At 46.0% G+C, this 18,294-nt stretch overlaps 5 protein-coding genes across 5 annotated transcripts; 1 reads left to right on the top strand and 4 right to left on the bottom strand.

Moving 5' to 3' along the window:
• Positions 1–1,259: 1,259 nt before the first annotated feature.
• GLAREA_00199 (uncharacterized protein) lies at positions 1,260–3,958 on the bottom strand (the record flags this gene model as incomplete). The annotated part of the gene is made up of 4 exons (XM_008084959.1): positions 1,260–1,801; positions 1,853–1,991; positions 2,083–2,629; positions 2,679–3,958. The coding sequence occupies 4 exons, from the start codon at positions 3,956–3,958 to the stop codon at positions 1,260–1,262; spliced, it is 2,508 nt and encodes an 835-aa protein (XP_008083150.1).
• A 438-nt stretch (positions 3,959–4,396) lies between these two features.
• Positions 4,397–7,361, bottom strand: GLAREA_00198 (Protein kinase-like (PK-like); the record flags this gene model as incomplete). The annotated part of the gene is made up of 3 exons (XM_008084958.1): positions 4,397–5,817; positions 5,866–6,712; positions 6,762–7,361. 3 exons carry the CDS (start codon positions 7,359–7,361, stop codon positions 4,397–4,399), a joined length of 2,868 nt encoding a protein of 955 aa, XP_008083149.1.
• A 501-nt stretch (positions 7,362–7,862) lies between these two features.
• GLAREA_00197 (D-aminoacid aminotransferase-like PLP-dependent enzyme) lies at positions 7,863–9,162 on the top strand (the record flags this gene model as incomplete). Its single annotated transcript, XM_008084957.1, has 2 exons — positions 7,863–8,085; positions 8,141–9,162. The coding sequence occupies 2 exons, from the start codon at positions 7,863–7,865 to the stop codon at positions 9,160–9,162; spliced, it is 1,245 nt and encodes a 414-aa protein (XP_008083148.1).
• A 2,597-nt stretch (positions 9,163–11,759) lies between these two features.
• Positions 11,760–12,481, bottom strand: GLAREA_00196 (uncharacterized protein; the record flags this gene model as incomplete). The annotated part of the gene is made up of 2 exons (XM_008084956.1): positions 11,760–11,841; positions 12,222–12,481. 2 exons carry the CDS (start codon positions 12,479–12,481, stop codon positions 11,760–11,762), a joined length of 342 nt encoding a protein of 113 aa, XP_008083147.1.
• Positions 12,482–13,472: 991 nt separating this feature from the next.
• Positions 13,473–17,888, bottom strand: GLAREA_00195 (Calcium ATPase, transmembrane M; the record flags this gene model as incomplete). Its single annotated transcript, XM_008084955.1, has 3 exons — positions 13,473–14,322; positions 14,373–17,753; positions 17,824–17,888. The coding sequence occupies 3 exons, from the start codon at positions 17,886–17,888 to the stop codon at positions 13,473–13,475; spliced, it is 4,296 nt and encodes a 1,431-aa protein (XP_008083146.1).
• Positions 17,889–18,294: the final 406 nt, after the last annotated feature.

Below are 18,294 nucleotides of genomic sequence, written 5' to 3'. Positions count from 1 at the left end.
CAGGATCGTTGTTCTAATAATAATAGAGGAAGAGAATCTGGCCTAATTAGTGCCAGTCTCAAACACCGGCTATGTACTTACTTTTGAGTGAGTTAGAAAATATAGCTTTAACTTCTTTACTGGCCTAACACTAAAACAATACGAAAATACGACCTATTAGAATTTCACAGGTAGCACAAGAACTACTTGGACCGTTACTTATATCAGAGAGTGGCTTGGGTTCGCGTCCCACTTTTAGAGTGGGCCACTCTGTTCAATCTTTGAGTTATTTTTGCTATACTAAAGACTTGTGTTTGACTCTAGAGGGACATTGTGGTTTTTCCAGCGGGGTGAGATCTGTAGGTCGCATGTGATAGGGGATGGTAAGCGAGGATTCGCCTTTGGTAGAGACGTTTTTCAAGCAGGGGACAAAATAAGTGCTAGAAAGAACCTCCAACCCATTTTATGGATTTTGACTACAATCAATGGAGACTCGTACGGTCAATTAATACTTTCTTTGAATGGCGTTTAAAACGTCTTCCTTACCTAAAATAACATCCATTTATTCCAATTTCATCCGACTTCGACCTTCATAGTGCGAAAGCTCAAAGACAGCAAAATCTATTTCACTACACTCACAGGTAATTATTCAAGTTTTCAGACGGGGGGCCTTGCCATCTGGTTCAAACTTTGGTGTTTGTAGTAGAGAAGTATTGTGTTGAGAATGGAACGCTTCACAAGGGCAGATCTTTTGCCATCGCTGCTAAGTCATCGAAGAATGCTTCGTGATACGGCGGACAGCAAGTTGCTGACACAGAGGTCGTCGAGACGTCTAGCTTGGAGCTGTGATCTTCTCTCTATGTTGGATTTCTGGTATAATTAGAAATTAAAGCCCCGTCCGCCGAGTGCGAAGTCGGGATTCTGAAGATACATGATAGTTCGTGAATTTGCTCGAACGAAAAGACATATTGTTTCGGCTACAGCCTGTTTCGTTCACCGCGAGCTGGGCAGATAGTTAATACAGAAAGTGTTCGATCAATTACTTCTTAACTATGTCGTATTTGAAAAGTAATGAGAGAATTATACATAAACTAAGCCTGATCTCTTAATCGTGTAATAGTTCATCTATACAAAGTACCCGATACGCCTCAGCGACAGGAGTAAGAGCACAATAAAAAAAATGCCAACTTGATGCATCCCTCCTAGTCCACAATCATTGATCACTACTCGCACCCTCACCCTCACCAGCTCAACTCAGCCCAACTGTCCAACCTCCCGCCCTAAAAGACCCAGCTTTTCTGCGTAGGCAGATTGTCCAACGACCACCCAAATTGACGGTGCAGACTTCCTCCCATAAATCTCATCTGCATCAACGGCACCTTGTTCGTCTCTAGAGGTTCATGGAATTGGAAACATGTTGCACAACCTCTAGCATCTTTTTGAAAGTGCCAGAGTGTACCATATTGCTTTCTTGGGTTAAATCCGATCGCATGCATTGCAAAGCAGAATTCCGGCCAGGAAAATCCACGTGGCTGCTTGCCAGAATTTCGCTCATAATTATAAAAGAGTGCCTCGAATATTTTGGAGACGCGATTGCTCATTAGCGTTCCGTTTGGGATGACGGTAGTGGAAATCTGGAGTCTCGCAAGCATTTTTTTATCGACTCCCTCCTCGACTAGTATTCTTTCCGTTCTGGACTCGCGAGTTGAAGAGACTCGATTACCCAATTTCGACAGCTCATTTCCGTCGAATAGCCCCGCTCTATCAAGCTCTTTAGCGTTACAGATTTGATTGTTCATTTCGGTCTTCTCAGAACTTGATTCTAAAGCAAGCGTGAGTTTTATATCAGGTCGAAGAGCATTCACCCACTTACGCTGTACATCAGGCTGCGGATAGACGCGATTATCTACCAAGTCTAAGAGTGTCTCGCCTATTTCAGCCTGCATAATTTGGTCTGCTGCATTCCAAAACTTCTCCAGTTTCTCCTCAACAGGTTCCGTGATCTGTTTAATCTAGACAAAATGTTAGACTGTAACTAAAACTACATAAAACCAAAGAGCCTAGAACAATGAAGACACGACAGAATAAAAGATTTGGACTTACACTGTCGCTGCTATGCAGGCCGCGAAATTGAAGTTCGTCTTCTCCAGGGAAGTGGGAGTTATACAGCTTCGCAAAAGCATGATTTCTTAATGATTTCTGAACGTATGCCGGTAAAGCGAATATTTTTTCCATGGCGCGCTCAAAAGTGGCTTCCTTATATGAGTATTCTTCATACAAACGAGCGGCAAGTGGTTGAAAAAGACTGATTTCCTCCATAGCAGTAGCGAATAGTCCTATTTCTGAAAATATTTCAGAAGTGTAAGGCGTAAAAAATTTCTTTTCTAGGCAATCGGTCACAAGCAATCGTTCTATATCTTTGACGAGTCGAGTGCAACCATATCGATTCCGAACTTCTTTTTGCGCAAGACGTCCAATGTGACCGAAAAGCTGATCCCTATATGCTCCGGCCGATGATCTTGCTGTATCATTTAATTCAGGCTGCTTCACATAACCTATGACGTTGTGTTGAACGAATGCGGCGTTCCCCGAGCTGGCAACAAACGCATTGTATAATTCTTCGGCAAGGCCTTGTAAAATGAGATCTAGTCTGTGAAGGAAGTTAGCTTGGAAGACAAGACAACCCTATTGAAGCTTACACTCCGTGGAATATGAAGAAGTCATAAGAAATATGACAAGGCGAAATTGCTTTTGCTCTCCGGTTTTCGAACCTCTGAACACTCTTCGTGAGTCTTTCCAGATGCGAACAGAGTGATGTCCACACTAATGCCGTTATGTGGGTATTCTCAATCAATTGACAAAGATTTACAGCCCAAGAACCACGCTCCCCCCAAGTCGTAGGATGGCTTACTTTGGAAGTCTTCAAGAGCAGGTCGGAAGCTTTCAAGAGCATGTGACCAAAGTCATATTGGCGCTTAAGAGTATAGAGAAAGAAATGTTGATCGTCTCTCAAGTGTAACACATGGTCTTCCGCATACTGCTTCCTTGCTAGAAAGATATTTTTCAACTGCGCGAGGTCGAGTTTTTTCGGTGCTGAGTATGGCTTTTCTGAATTCTCAATGGATACCATCCACCAGGCTCCTACCTTTCTCTCCACGCAAGAAGGCAATTCATTGGATTTTAGAACAGAATGTCCCGCATGCAATGAACGTTTCTCGCCAACAATCACTTTGCATGCCCGAAGAATGAAATTCAGAAGACGGTGCTGCAACTGCAGAGCAAAAACAGCTTGCGAGGCGGAGAAATGAAAGGAGTACCAGTCATGGTCGTTTTGTAGAGGTTTCGTGGTATGGTTCCATAGCCTGCCATAATATGAGCCATCAATATCCACAAGATCAATTTTGTATCCAGTCATGCACGGAAGCACAATTCTCCCAGAGTCCACCCCAAACCGGGCAGCTTCAAGATCATGTTGCAGAAACTCGTTCGGATGATATCGAGACCGAGATTCGACAAGAAGGAGAAAGGGTTTTGGTGTTCGAAGGTCTTCGATATTGATATGAGGGAACGCAAACGCCTCTACATTCCCCTCCGGTCTATATTCGCCTCCACGAAGAGCATAAACATCCTTTTTGTACTGTGTCATATCCGGACTATGTCCAGCCGGCATAATGCCCCAAGCCTTTGTAAGTATACGTACTCGCTCATTTCTATTCTTTTTGCTCCACAGGCTGCGGATAACAACTTCGTGCTGGCCAGTCATGACTTTCAAGGCTTCCCAGAGTCGAAGAACATCTCTACCTAGAAACTCGTTAAGAAATGCATTCTCGTCGCCAGTATCCTTGGGTAATGATGGAAGAGAAGCCACATTGTCGACCGCAGTTGATGAGGTAAGCCGTGTTGCTTTCATCAACGTGTTTAACGAAAATTCGTCACCATTGGCTTCGGCATCAGATATCATATTTTGAGAGTTATCCATACTGTGGATCCAAAACGATGCTGTGTTGCGTTTGATGGGCTGTAAAAATGGGACGACGCAAATGTTGACAGCTTTAGAAGTCCGGGCTCTAGGAGAGATACTAGAGGGAATCAATCGAGGAAAGAGCTCATGTCACCATGGAAGGTGCGTCTGACACAGCCGAATCGGATGAGAATTGCCCCCCTAACTCGAACCAGATCCCCACGAATTTCATTACTATACCAGTTCTGATTTGTCCCATTTTGACAATTTCAAGATTGATTCCACCTTTAGTTTTGATGTCATTTGGTACGATACAGAACATGTTATTGAAAATCTATGGTATCCCAGTCTAACAATATTGCTCCACAATCGAAAGTCTAGCCAGCGCCGTTGCTCCTCCAGATCTAAACGCCATTTCCAAGATATTCACATATGTACTATTCGCATGCCGAATTTTCAAATCAAACTTTCGTATGCATCAAGCCCAGTTTTTTGCCCAGGCTTGCCTTGAGAAGGCATCCCAAAGCTTGTGGGAAACGCATTATTCTGTGGTGCTGTAAATGTGGGTGGCGGTGGGAAAGAAGACTTTTGTTGAGCTCCAAAAGCAGGTGGTGCTGGGAAAGAGCTCATGCTTGTTTGCTGTGGAACATATGAATTCGCAGCTGGGGGAGGTGGTAGGGAGAACGAAGATTGTGCGCTCATAGCAGGTCTCTGCTGATTCAACGACAAATTTGAGACTGAGTTCCCAATGTTCCCCATTGGTGTAGTCGAATTGAGCGGCCTCGAGTTAGCCGTACTTGACCATGGGTTGGCAGCGGCTGCTCCCCAATTGACAGTAGTCGGTTGACTTTGAAGTACCGCTGGGGCTTGAGGCGCGGAGGACTGAGACCACGAGTTTGTTGTGGGCTGTAGCGGCGCATTGAACGGATTTGGTTGGAGCGGTTGTGAGTATTGAGTTGATGTCGGGGAAAGAGTTTCAAAGCGCGAAAGGTCCGGTGTGATTGTCCTTGATGGTGGTCCTCGCTGCTGTGGTTGTAGGCCTCCAGAAGTCGATGTGGCAGCCGCTGGCGTTGGGGTAGACCAAGAGAAGGCCGGCGGCTGTGCTTGTGTCGACACCGTCGCTGTATGGGACGAACTATCCCAACCTCCATCGATCGAATTTGAAGGTTTACTCATGCCAGCATTTCCTTTCACGAGGCTCTCGAAATCGACATCACCACCATCCGAGGCCCCATTGGTCGACGGAAAGGCGTTAGTCGCACCAAAAGACATGAAGTCATCACTCTTTTGAGCAGTGCCGTTCGTACCAGCCAATTCTTGAAGCTTCTTGGTTTGCTCAGCTTCGACGCGAGTCGATAAACTCTTGATCAACTCAATGAATGACTGGAATTGCGCCAGATCAAGCAAAGGCCCCAAACTCATACTCCACAAAATAGGTAGAATGTCCATTGCAACAAAGTCAGCATCCGCCACCCCACCAACTTGCCTCAGAGCGTTGAGTGACGCCATAGCCACAGCTGGTTCTTTAGTTTTAATTGCTCGAATGAGTGGGACTATTTTCTCCTGCATGGTATACTTGTCAAGCGCAGTTGACGAACTTTTTTTACTAGCTGTCGAGTTCATGATACCATCTAGACCATCGTTGCTAGCTGCAGGATCATTTGATCCTCCACACAAAATCACAAAGGCCTCCAAACCTCGTACTTTAATACCAAGACTGCTAGTTTTGGTAAATACAGAGGCGATTACAGGGAAAAGTTCGTTCTTGATTGTGCTAAAGTCGAGCACCGGGAGAACGATTGGCAAGCTTCGTAGCGCGGAATCAACGATTGTATGAGTTGGAGATTCAATAGCAAGATGTATGATAGGAAGAATGTCTACATGTGTTAGTAAAACTCGGAGCCCGGATTATCTAGTAGACTCACTATCCTTAAACTCCTTTCCGGAGCAGTTATTTGAAATTTCCTTGATGTGGTCCAAAAGCACCATCAGACCAGCTTCCTTGGCAGGATCACGCTCTGGTGCTGGTCCTTTGGCGTTCACCGGGGCCACGAAGATTTCTTTCAATCTGGGCATTATCTTTTCTGTAAATGGCCGCCGTCCAGATGGTAATAAGTCGATTATCTTGAATATGTTTTGCAAGATCAAGGACAGTAATTCACGATCCTTCATCTCTTCCAATAAAGCAGGAAGTAATTTCTTGTCGAGAACGGACTTTGGAAACGATGGTAGGACCCGAGCAAGCCCTCGCATAAATTGAGCCTTTTCGGTCGGGGTCTTTGCTGGCAGGGCATCTAAGAATCGAATTGTGGACATCAGAATGTTGTCGAAATAATCACTCTGTTGAAATTCCTTTGCTGTCATTCGCTGAGCTGGACGTCTTGTTATCAATCGCGGTAATACGCTAGCAGTCAAGTCTCTTGGTATGGGACGAGAGGAAAGAAAGCTGTTGTTGGCCGATGGTATGGTCGATTGGGCAGAAAATATGCGTTTATACGTCGATATGCTAGAGTTAGTCTGTAAAGGGGACGTATGTGGTGAGTTATACAGGGCAATGATCAACAATCCCATCGAAAACATATCTGCTCCAATATTCAAGTTTGAATCTAATACAAAGTCTGGGGAACAGTAGTCAAGGTTCATCTGTACTGAACGAGGTATCCTTGGATCAATATTCAATACCTCGGAGAGGTTAATTGGCTGTACTGAGGAAGCTTTCGTGGAGTTGTCGGGCGGACTTGAGAATGCCAATCCACTGATTTTCCAATCCGACTACAACCCATTAGTCTGTTGCAGCTCAACACATGCCAAAATTCCTTACCTTGGCGTTAATGAAGATGGCATCAGGCGTCAAGTTACCATGAACCAAACCTGCATTATCGTGCAAAAATTCCAGAGCTTTGCTGACTTGCAATAAGCCCTTTTGTATTTCCAGCTCATCAATCTCCAGCTCACGCCGCCTCCTGCCGCCTTCAGAATCTTCTGTGACATATCGACTCGATCGACCCCCAACGCCTCCAGCTCTCTCTTGGTCGTCTTTTTCTTGCAACAAGCCTGACAAAGACGCCGTCACAATCTCCGTAGCAAACTGTAAACCTCCATTTCTTGTATCCTCCACAGGTTCCACAAGCTCGAGAATGTTGGGATGTCGCAGTCTAGCCAGAGAAGATGCCTCCTTCTTCAATCTTTCTACCACCTCTTCTGTTGCTTTCTTTATTGAAGAAGCGCTCGAACGACCTAGAGAGCCTGCATTCGAGTCCAAAGATTTGCGATCGAGGACGAATATCGACACCGCTTTAGCTGTTGACTTCTTTTTCCCATCATATATTTTCCATGGCCCAGAAGTTGAACTGGGCGTAGAGGAGATTGTATAATTCGAGTTTATGTTGGACGAAAACGATTTCAGGGCTGAGCTGAACATCTTTGATCAAGACCTCCACCTGTCAATCTGCCACCTCGAATTCCAGCTTTGTTCTTTTCGCATGAAGACTCGACTGCCTTTGGTCTGTTCAATTGAGGTTATCGACACTTAACCGCCGGAATAGAAGTTGTTGTTCTCCTCCAGGATGCTTCGTCTGACTTATTCTTAGATCTGTTGTACTATGTCGCATACGATTGGTCTAGAGAAGAGACAGGAAGCCTGAGCCTCGTCCGTAGCAAGGCTGCGGTGGTTTGGCCCAATAGCAATAATTCGGGGTGGCCTTATCAAGCGGCGCGAATACCCGCTCGCTTATCAGAGGCTTACTCTGTCCGCTGTCGGAGGTCATGTACGACGGGAAATAATTGTTCAGGTCAAGCTAATAACTGAGCAAACATCCTCAATTGAGTCACACACTGTCGCAAGAGGAATATACAGGGAGTTTGCTTCTCAATCTTATCATAACCGCTTTTGATACTCCTATCTTGGGAACCAATTGCCTAAATGCTTCGTCAATTGCTTCCCAGAAGCTCCTTGAGCACCAAATCCAGCTCGAGGTTGTTAGCTGCGTGGGAACAGCCTTTACGGTATTACAGCATAAAAGCTACTGCCGCGTCAACAACGAAATTAAAAGAACTGGACGCCTCTACTTTGTCCATAACCAAAACCACGACGCCAAAAGAGCTTGTGCCATGGAATGAACTGGTCTTTGGGCGGTCATTTACTGGTGTTGTAGACCCCACCCATGAGATGAGTCTAATAGCTAACTTGCGCTTCCCCAGACCACATGCTCAGTATAGAATGGACAGCAGCAGACGGATGGCTTCCTGCGCGCATCACTCCTTATCAGAACCTCTCTCTCGACCCCGCGAGTTGTGTCTTCCACTATGCATTCGAATGTTTCGAGGGAATGAAGGCATACAAAGATAGCAAGGGACAAGTACGGCTTTTCCGACCAAATAAAAACATGCAACGTATGAACGAGTCCACCGCAAGGATAGCATTACCTACTTTCGAACAAGCAGCCATGATCCAGCTGATTTCAACATTCGCGAGTATGGAGGAGCGATTTATCCCGTCAACGAAAGGCTACTCTCTTTATCTGAGACCGACAATGATTGGCACACAAAGAACACTGGGTGTCGGACCACCAGGTTCTGCATTGCTGTACGTGATCGCGTCTCCGGTCGGTCCATATTATCCTACTGGATTCAAGGCCATCTCACTCGAAGCCACCGATTACGCCGTCCGTGCCTGGCCTGGTGGCGTCGGCGACAAGAAACTTGGTGCCAACTATGCGCCATGTATTGTGCCACAATTACAAGCAGCAAAGCGAGGATTTCACCAGAACCTATGGCTATTCGGCGAGGAGGAATTCGTCACTGAAGTCGGAACGATGAATATGTTTGTTGCCATGAAGAACAAGGAAACCGGGCAAAAGGAATTGATCACCGCACCTCTTGATGGTATGATCCTCGCTGGTGTTACTAGAGACTGTGTACTCTCCCTCGCCAAGGAAAAGCTCGTTCCTGAAGGATGGAATGTTGTTGAGCGAAAGTACACGATGAAGGAGCTTTCAGATGCTGCAAAGGACGGTCGATTAATAGAGGCATTCGGTTCGGGAACTGCTGCAATTGTCAGTCCGATCAGAAATATCAGCTGGAAAAATGAGCTTGTTGATTGCGGTTTACAGCCGGAACAGGAAGCTGGTGAGATTGCATTACAGATGAAGAACTGGATCGAAGAGATTCAATATGGAGATGTGGAGCATGAGTGGAGTTATGTACTTCCACAATCGAAATGAAAAGTTTGACAATGGAAGTCAACACACAGTAAAGGTCACAGCTCTCTGGAAGGACGAGCACTGGCTCTATGCGGAGCGTTCCGCTGCACATTGCCGTTTCACGGAGCGAAAGAGTGCTAGCATGTGAGTTCAGCTGTAACAAAGCACTCTCGGCGGCGAGTCGTTAAAGGCAAGGCGCTCACAACACTATTTGGATATTTTAGCGTTCAAAATAGTTCTAAAAGCTTAATATTTCTGATCAAGACATCTTTGTATCTATTTCACGCCCGTGACCCAAAGGAAAGTTTGAGATGATGCCCATAGGAAAACTGTGGAGCGATGTGTCACGATCATTTGCAACGTTTCTCTCGTAGTAATTCTACTTCATCGTCATTCATCTTCTTCGGTACGGGCTCAGAATACAGATTCAAGAGATGAAACGAGAAATGAGACGAGAAAGTTATATTTGAACAGCAGCCGCTGTTTAGACATTCTCTTCTCTTTGCGACTCCAGACCCAATGTCATTAATTCGAAAGGCGGCTGGTCTCCACCAATATACCACACACCTTCATTTCAAGCCGAATCAAAGGCTTCCTTTTCTTTACGTATATTGTTGTATATAATATCTCTGAAACCGTCTCGGAAATTCCTGGACCCTGGTGATCTGTGGAGAAGGATAATATGGACAGGCTACCGAAGTGAGACCTTAAAGGGCTACCCCGAATTAGAGGCTTGCCGCTTGTTATTATGCCAATTTCGAGGTTGAATTAATGATGACCGATGGATTATAGGGTTATCATGATTTTACTGGTTTTCGAAAATCGTGGTGGGAGTTTCGGTGGTGGGATGGGTTTCGGCAGCAGATTCGTTCTATAATCAAAAACCTAGTCTAGGTAGGTACAAATACATTACGCCTATAATTGAAGATAATAGGTGGAGCTGTGTTTTCAGGCTCTTCGATTAATATGAAGGTAAATTCTAATTGAAAAGAGACAGGTGAAGGAACACTAGGTGCAGCTCTCTTTGATTGGTCTTTGTCTTAATCAATGGCAGACTTCGTCGAAGGAGGTTTAATACTCACCTTTCCTACAAGATTCCTTCTTACAGTTAGCAAATAGTAAAACAGAAGCGGATAAAAACATGTAAAACATTTATCAAATAGATATGATGTAGGCCTCGCTATAAAAAACAGGATGTTCCAAAACTAAATAAAACTTGCTGGATAATTACTATATAACTATACATCATTTTCATAATAGTGCTTCCAAAAATAAGAGATTTTGCCTCCACTCAGTAAGCAAAACATCTTATAAGAAAGTAATACCTTTAAAAAAATCACCGTCACACGCTAAAGAAGTACAAGGAGACTTATGATGGCTTTTGAGACCTCTTTTTTTTAAATGTTCACATATAGAGACGAGAGATAATTCAAATTTAGAATTATCGCTCCTGTTTTTAAAGTATGTAATTAAGTGCCCACTTCAGCTTAAAACAGCTGTTTTCATAACACCCATTTCGGCAACAAGCCAACTTTCGGCGACACATATCTCACATCCCACACATCAACGATACTCAAAAAACATAAACTAACCCTATGCCTTGTATCCTTAGAGCATAAAACCCTACAAGCAGTAGACAATTAACAAGTTCTTAGTCCTCCTCTAATACCACCTTAGTTGAGGGTCGATGAGCAATCTCTCTACATTATTCCTAAATCTAGTATTAAACATACCTTAAACACGCCCATTTCCCACCAAATCATCAAATTTTCTACGTGCCTAGCTGTTTTTATAAATTATCCACCAACACACCTTTTCTTTCCAATTTAGAAACAAACCACACTCCCACCCACCCATCAATCGAACCCTCAATTTCAATTCCACATCCCAAAAGTCTGTACACATAAGCATAAAATCTGTCCCCACTCCACATACTCGCAGAGTAAACGGACATGATGCGTAAGCGCTCACCTCATCCTTGACTGAAGCGTGAGGGTCGTTGAGTGAGATACAATGCGATTAATGTGTACTGTTGGCGGAACGGAAAAAGAGAATCTTCAAGCCTGGGTGACTGAATGGGTAGCTAAAGGAGGTAAACATGGTTAGCTTTCGGTAGCGAATATGTTTTCGGTGACAAAATTTCAACTTCATGATATTTTCACAAGCCCTCTAATTGAAGCATAGACACCTTCAATCCTGAACAAAATCGAAATATTGTTGGTTTCGAAAATTCATTCGAAACTACTCAAATGTTCTTTCACGAAGCCTACTCTCTCAGTAATCAAGTCGGACCGCAAGCCACTGATGTCAAAAGAAAGGATTCCAAAGACTCTATTTGTGTAGTCGAGGTTCTTGGAAACTGAGCATGAAAAACGTTCCTTGTTAGAGGAAACAAAACATCTCTAAAAACCTCCATTCTATCACCCATCTATGCCATTGCAAACTACCAAATACACTCTTTCTCTCCCTGCCCTTCCTTGACTTGCAACTTTCCACTTCTCCCCATATCACCACCCCGCATCAAACCAAAATGCAAACGGAAAACCAGCAAGCAAACAAAAGAGATCCCAAAGCATATGTACACCCGTTCCACCACTCATTCGCGCGATATGCCGTCGTTATGATTTATCTTCCGGTTCTTTGAGGATGCCTTCGACTTCTAATCTTCTTCGAGCTTCTTCGAGTGCCCAGGTTTGTATCCTATTTTCGTGGTTAGCTCGTGTTCCATCTGCTTGTGTCTTTTGCGCCGTGAGCTCATAGCCTCCCTCCCCGCTTCTATCTCTGCTGCTAATCGTTCCTTCTCAATCCGTCTACCGCTTCGAGCATCTCCCTCAATGTCGCACATAACCAATTCCATCGCCTCTCTCTCATTTTCTCCCAGACCCGCCACTCCTCATCTCTTCTTCTCAACCGTCTCCTTTAACACATCTTCCCCATCTTGTCCAATCCCGTTCACCCTCTTCCTCGCCCCATCTTCACCTCTCCCCTCCATCCTCTCTCCTTCCCCTCCTTCCCATCCCCATCCATCCTCTCCCCTCCACCAATCCCCCCAGAAAATCAAAGAAATTTCAAGCACTCACGAAGTATCAGGTTTAAAAGCATACCCCACAACCCCCACCGCCAAACTCCCAAAAAACCCATACATCCAAATATTCTCCCACCCCTCCACCTTAGCCTTCTCCCCCGGTTTAACGCCAAACAGCCATCCGCCCGGTGGATCGTAGTGATCCGCGTGGGAATCCCCGGATCGCTTCGTTGGTGTGCTGGCGAACCCTCTTGTCGCTCCCGTCGCTCTCGCTGTCGTGACGGCCCTGGTTGCTGTGCTGGTGAGAAGTCTCATCGTGATCAATCAATTCGTTCGATTTGTAGAAGGGGTAGGGCGATGGTATCGCGGGTTCGTGGGGTTGTGATAGCTTCGAGATGGATGGGATGAGGTGAGGTTGGAAAGGCGCCTCCGACGAAGCGCACCGGGTTCGCTTAGGGCGTTAGTGTGGTTCTGGGTTTTTAGGGTGGTGAGTAACTCGGCCCCACTTTTCGGGTCGTGTTCGTTTCCCCTCAGTAACGGATGGGGGATGGGAAGTTGTAAAGGATGTGCGTCCGAGATCCGAGGGGTTGAGGAGGGTGATTCATGGTTTTTAGACTGATTGATATGACACGTAAGGAGAGATATATGTGATTCATTGTGTGAAAACGTCAGGAGAAGAACTTCAACTCTAAACTATAGCCCTGTGACTTTCGATACTTCTCACCTTGCGAAGTAGATGCACAGATCACAGTAATCAAGAAGTAGTTTTTGGTATCTCATTTTATTAATATCTCGCAGACCTATAGATGTATTACATACTACTTCCATCTAAGTATGTACGCACCAGTCCAACCATCTACAGATCTAACCCATCTCATTCTCCCATCCCAATCTACCACTCCCATGCCTTGATCCTCGGCTCAGCTGCTCGCCCATATTCTTCTTTATGAAGAAATATCCCTCTGCGCTTCATAGAGCACGCATACTCCATTACATCAGAAACAACAATACAAAGTAATAGAAAGGAGTTTTTTCAGGAAATGATATTTTTTGCTAATGATTCAATAAAAAAGATAAGACGTGCAACCGCCAACGCCAAAGAGCCAAACTCAAGCCTGGCCCCAAACTCCTGAAAGTCGTAGTAAGTTATGCGACTTGGAAAACGACGTGGCTTGATTATCGGTATATACAAAAGGAGACGCCAAGATTTGGAGTGTAGTGGTACAATATCTACACATGTAACTGAAGGATGAGCCATATCCTGTTCGGTGTTGAAGATTCGCTAAAAGGTCTTTATGAATTTTATTCATTCCTTAGGACTCTTCGCTGGCTCGGGTGAAACCTCCGGAATTTGACTTGGAGGTAATGGAAGGTTATGAATATCGTCGGTGACAACGGGGTCTGAGGCACTGGTGCCAGGGTGGATTTCCACATTAGGATCACGCTCTAGCTCTTGACGACCATGACCGCGGGTAAATGGGTGATTCTGACCGTCGTTGTAATTACGCTCGATTGGTGACCAACCAGCGACGGATCCAGCAATAATACCAGCCATAACTGTTGTAGCTCCTAGAGCAGAATTGGAACGAGATCTGTTGCTACGACCGCGCTTCCGTGACTCTGGGGTTGGTTGTGGTGGACCAAACTCATCCTCACGTTGCGACTCGCCGCCAGGTGTTTGAGGAGGAATGGAGTTGCTGCGAGAGCGAGAACCACTTCGAGATCGTGGCAAAAGGTTGTCTCGGGTTTGTTGCATGGCGAATTTGAGATTGTTAAGACGACCACCCTTCATCTTCTTAAGGAAGCTAAGCTCTTCCTTGACATCGGCCAATGGCTTAGGGAATCTGAATTGTTCCTCTTCGTCGGAAATGGTAACCTCTGGTCCCTTCGGCTTTCTCTTGAGATATTCAGGAATAAGTCTCAGGACGAGTTCATCGGGGATGAGACGGATGATCACTCCAACAGGAATCGAGAGAGCACCAAGGACGATAGAGTATGCCCATTGTGCTCCGTTTAGTCGGGTGACATTGAAAGCGCGGCCTCCAACGAAGATGATCATAACTTGACATCCAACCATGATACAGTTGATACCAATGAAGAAGATGTTGCGGTGGATACCTTCGAAGATATTGAACTTGTTATCCAGACGACGATTGCTGATGCTTGGTTAGTGTATGATCAGAATAAGGGGTGTAACTGTACTTACTTCCATTGATTAAAGATCTGCATCCAGACGAATGTGTTGAAAACTAGAGTAGGAATTTGGTCAATCTCGCGCTGGGAGGTGTATGATAGAATCTTCTCAGCACCAAAGTACAACAGAAGAGTAATGGCGAGTTGATAAATAGCCTCTCCGATGATCATCTTCCACATGGTAACGGTGATCAATCCAGCAGATTTAGGATCTGGTTTGCGATCGAGAATGCTGTCAGTTGGAGGATCGGTAGCCAAAGCAAGTGCAGCCATTGTGTCCATGATAAGGTTGACCCAAAGCAATTGTACAGCGGTCAAGACAGAAGTCTCAGATCCAGATGAAACGGCGGAAATGAAGGTTAGGAGAACGGCGGTAATGTTGACGGTGACTTGGAATTGCAAGAACTTCCGGACGGCATCGTTGACAGCACGACCCCACATCATAGCCTTGACAATAGATGCGAAGTTATCGTCCATCAAGATGATAGCGGAAGCCTCCTTTGCGACCTCAGTACCAGCGATACCCATAGAGAAACCCACATCAGCAGTCTTGAGAGCAGGCGCATCATTGGTACCATCACCAGTGACAGCGACGGTTTCACCGAGTTCCTTGAGGCGTTTCACCAAGATACGCTTGTCTTCAGGGCTAGATCGGGCAAGAACTTGAAGGCGCGGGATAGCTTGGTCCATCTTCTCCTTGCTCAATTTTCGGAAAGCAGGTCCCTCCATGATAATCCCACCTGGAGTGTAGATACCACATTCAGTTGCAATGGCTCTTGCAGTTACCAAGTTGTCTCCAGTAACCATACGAACGACAACACCAGCATTCTGGCATTTCTTGACTGCCTCTGGGACACCATCACGAAGTGGATCCTGGATACCAACAATGCTGAGGAGAACCATTTGTTTGAAGAGATCTTCGAAAACGACATCTCCATCGACGACACGAGCACCCTTCGCAGGCCACTTGTCGAATTCTCGGTAGACCATAGCGATGGTTCGAAGCGAGCGAGAGGCATAGTTGTCGATCAAGCCGAGGAGAGTTTGACGGTTGTCGTCGGTCATAGAAGAAACTTCAATTCCAGTGGTAGGGTCGCGGACGATGGCTGAGCATTTCTCAAGAATGATCTCGGATGCTCCCTTGATGTAGAGGCGGAATTTGCCTTCCTCGGTTTTGACAACGACACCCATACATTTGCGTCCAGAATCAAAGGGGTAAAGCTGTACAACTTCGACATTCGACCTCTCCTGGTCGACCTGTCCCATACCGAGATGGTCTTTGGCGAATTCAAGTAAAGCTGTCTCAGTCTTGGAGCCTATGAAAGTTGAAACTCCATCTGCAACACCTTCGAAGGCAGTCGAGTTCATAACAATAGAACCCAAAAGCATCTTCTTTACGGTTGGATCAAGCGAAGAAATGACTTCCTGAGCAGGAACGTTCTCAACAGTGACTGGGTGGGCTTGTTTGCCCTTGTCCAGAGGGTCGGCTTCTGCCAGCTCTACGGTTCCTCCGAATCGGGAGCTGGTACCGAGCGTACCCGCAACTACCTTCATCTTGTTTTGTGTGAGGGTTCCGGTCTTGTCGGAACAGATGGTGGTCGCGTTACCCATAACTTCGCAAGCCTTCAAGTGTCGGACCAGATTGTTGTCTTTCAACATTCGAGTAGTCGCAAAAGCTAGTGCGAGAGTGACTGCAAGCGGAAGACCTTCAGGAACAGCAACAACTACGATGGTGACGGTGACGATGAAAATGTTCAAGAATTGCTGTCCCTTGTCGGAAGGCGACGCGGTGTTCTTTGGCAGGCGGACAAGAAACTCGATGAACAGGACTATGAAGAGCAAACCACCAGCGGACGCACCCAACTTGGCAATGTATTCTGCAAGAGTGTTCAATTTTGACTGAAGAGGTGTAACTTCAGGATCTTCTCGTAGAGACATCAGGGTCTTTCCGTAACTCGAGTTGACACCAGTAGATGTGACCAAAAAGGTTCCGACACCTTCAGTGACCTGGGCGCCAGAAAGAATGAAAGGATCAAGTTTTCGGAGGCTTTCATGATTCTCGATAGCGGCGTACACAGCATCGGCAGGTGTTTTTCGCAGTAAGTCGGATTCTCCAGTAGTCTGAGATTCATCGCATTTGACGTTGTGACCATCGATGAAAATACCATCAACCGGAATCATGTCTCCCGGTTCTAGATGTAAAACATCACCAACCAGAATATCGAAGACGGAGATTTCCATGGTTTTGCCAGATCGTATAACATTAACATCTCGATCCTGCTTTTTCGCATTCAATTTGACGAATTGCCGTTCCTTTTGATAATCGTTGAGAGAGCCCACAACTACAACAATGACAATGGCCACAATAATTGCAACACCCTCAACCCATTCAATCTTGGGGTGGGATGGATCGTGTTTGGTGCCGAATGTCTGGTACAAACCAATAGCTAAGGAGATTGCCGCCGCAATCGACAAAAGTATCAGAACTTTGTCGTTGTAGGTAATCCACATGAGTTGCAGTAAACTCTTCCCCTTCTTCACGGGTAATCGATTGTCGTTGAAGACGCGCTTTCGGTCGAAGAAGGAATCGCTGGAAGCTGGTCCTCTCCTAGGTGGTGAGGAGTCCTTCGAGTCGACTCGGGCCATGGGCGTTTTCGAATCATCCCCAGAAGCACTGCGCGTATTTCTAGCAGCAGCTTTCGCTTCTTCAAAAGTGACCGTTCCGTCCAAATCAGCCTCATCCACGCTCAATCCGGATTTTCGGTTCGTTCGAAGACCCTTTTCTAAACCAGCTAAACCTCCGAGCGCGTAAAATGCCGACAAGCTCTTAGGGTTGATGAGCTTGTTCAATTGCCCGATGGTGTAGCCGAAACTGTTGTCCTCGCATTTAAAATCGTCTTCGTGTCCGGGATCTGCTTCTAAAGCCTCCGGATCATTCATGATATTTTCGTTTCCAGGAACGCTTCCCGCTTTATCTTTATCAGCCTGAGTACCATTCGCAAATGTGTCTCCGCTATAGTTCGTACTTGAGTGGTTGCCGTCTTCTGAATCAACAGAATTCTGGCGCGATCTCAATCCAGGTACTGCCAAAAACCCGCCTCCTTCCTTTCCTCTCGATGTTGGCGACGAAACATTGTGTGGTGATGTCGGCCGACTGTCTCTACTCTCGAATGACCCTGAGGGTCTTAATTCTGGTACTGATATTCGGCTCGCCTGACTCGGTGTGCTTCTGTGATATGATCCATTGCCCGATGCGTCGTTTCGCGTTGGACTCGAAGGGTCCGTGGTGCTGACTGGAGATGAAGACATTGCTTTGAGGGCCACGGCATCGCTGTCCATGTTCTGGGGAGGGCTCATATTACTAACGGCAGAGGTATCTATCGTGATCGTTGGACTGTAAACAATGTCAGCGAGGCTCGACTGATATACACTGATCCTCAACATGAACCAAGAAGGCTACGTACGCTCTTTGCCTTCGACCGCCTGGACTTGGCGATGGAGAAGGCGTATCGCCTTCAGGAGATGCCATGATGATAGACAGTGACCGAGAAAATTCCTTGCTTCAATGGATATGCTTTGTCCCGTTCACTCACAGCCTGGGGGCGCAGAGCCTTGGCGAGTAATTAGTAGCTGAGTGTTAGGCTTCGTCCACTTAGGCATCTGCAGAAGGCTGTGTGATGTGGTGGATGAATCGAACTGAGGTTCGAAAGGTTGGACAGAAGTGCCTAGGAGAGATGTATATAAGCTAGGGATCTCCCAAGACAGACCCGACTCTGTCAATTGCTGCCAAGTGGGCGGTCTGCGGCAATTTTGAGCGAAGGGCTTGGCTGATTGCACTCCAGTTTCTCGCGCAAAAGGCGAAGATGGAGCAAGTCGCTTCCCCAACGAAGGGTCTCTCGAGAGAGTTGCAGAGATGGCAGACTTTCGCGATGATG

Source organism: Glarea lozoyensis (genome assembly GCF_000409485.1).
Source record: "Glarea lozoyensis ATCC 20868 chromosome Unknown GLAREA3, whole genome shotgun sequence".
Taxonomy (NCBI): Eukaryota; Fungi; Ascomycota; class Leotiomycetes; order Helotiales; family Helotiaceae; genus Glarea; species Glarea lozoyensis.
The sequence above is the reverse complement of the archived record's forward strand: the minus strand, read 5'-3'. Positions and strand labels throughout refer to the sequence as shown.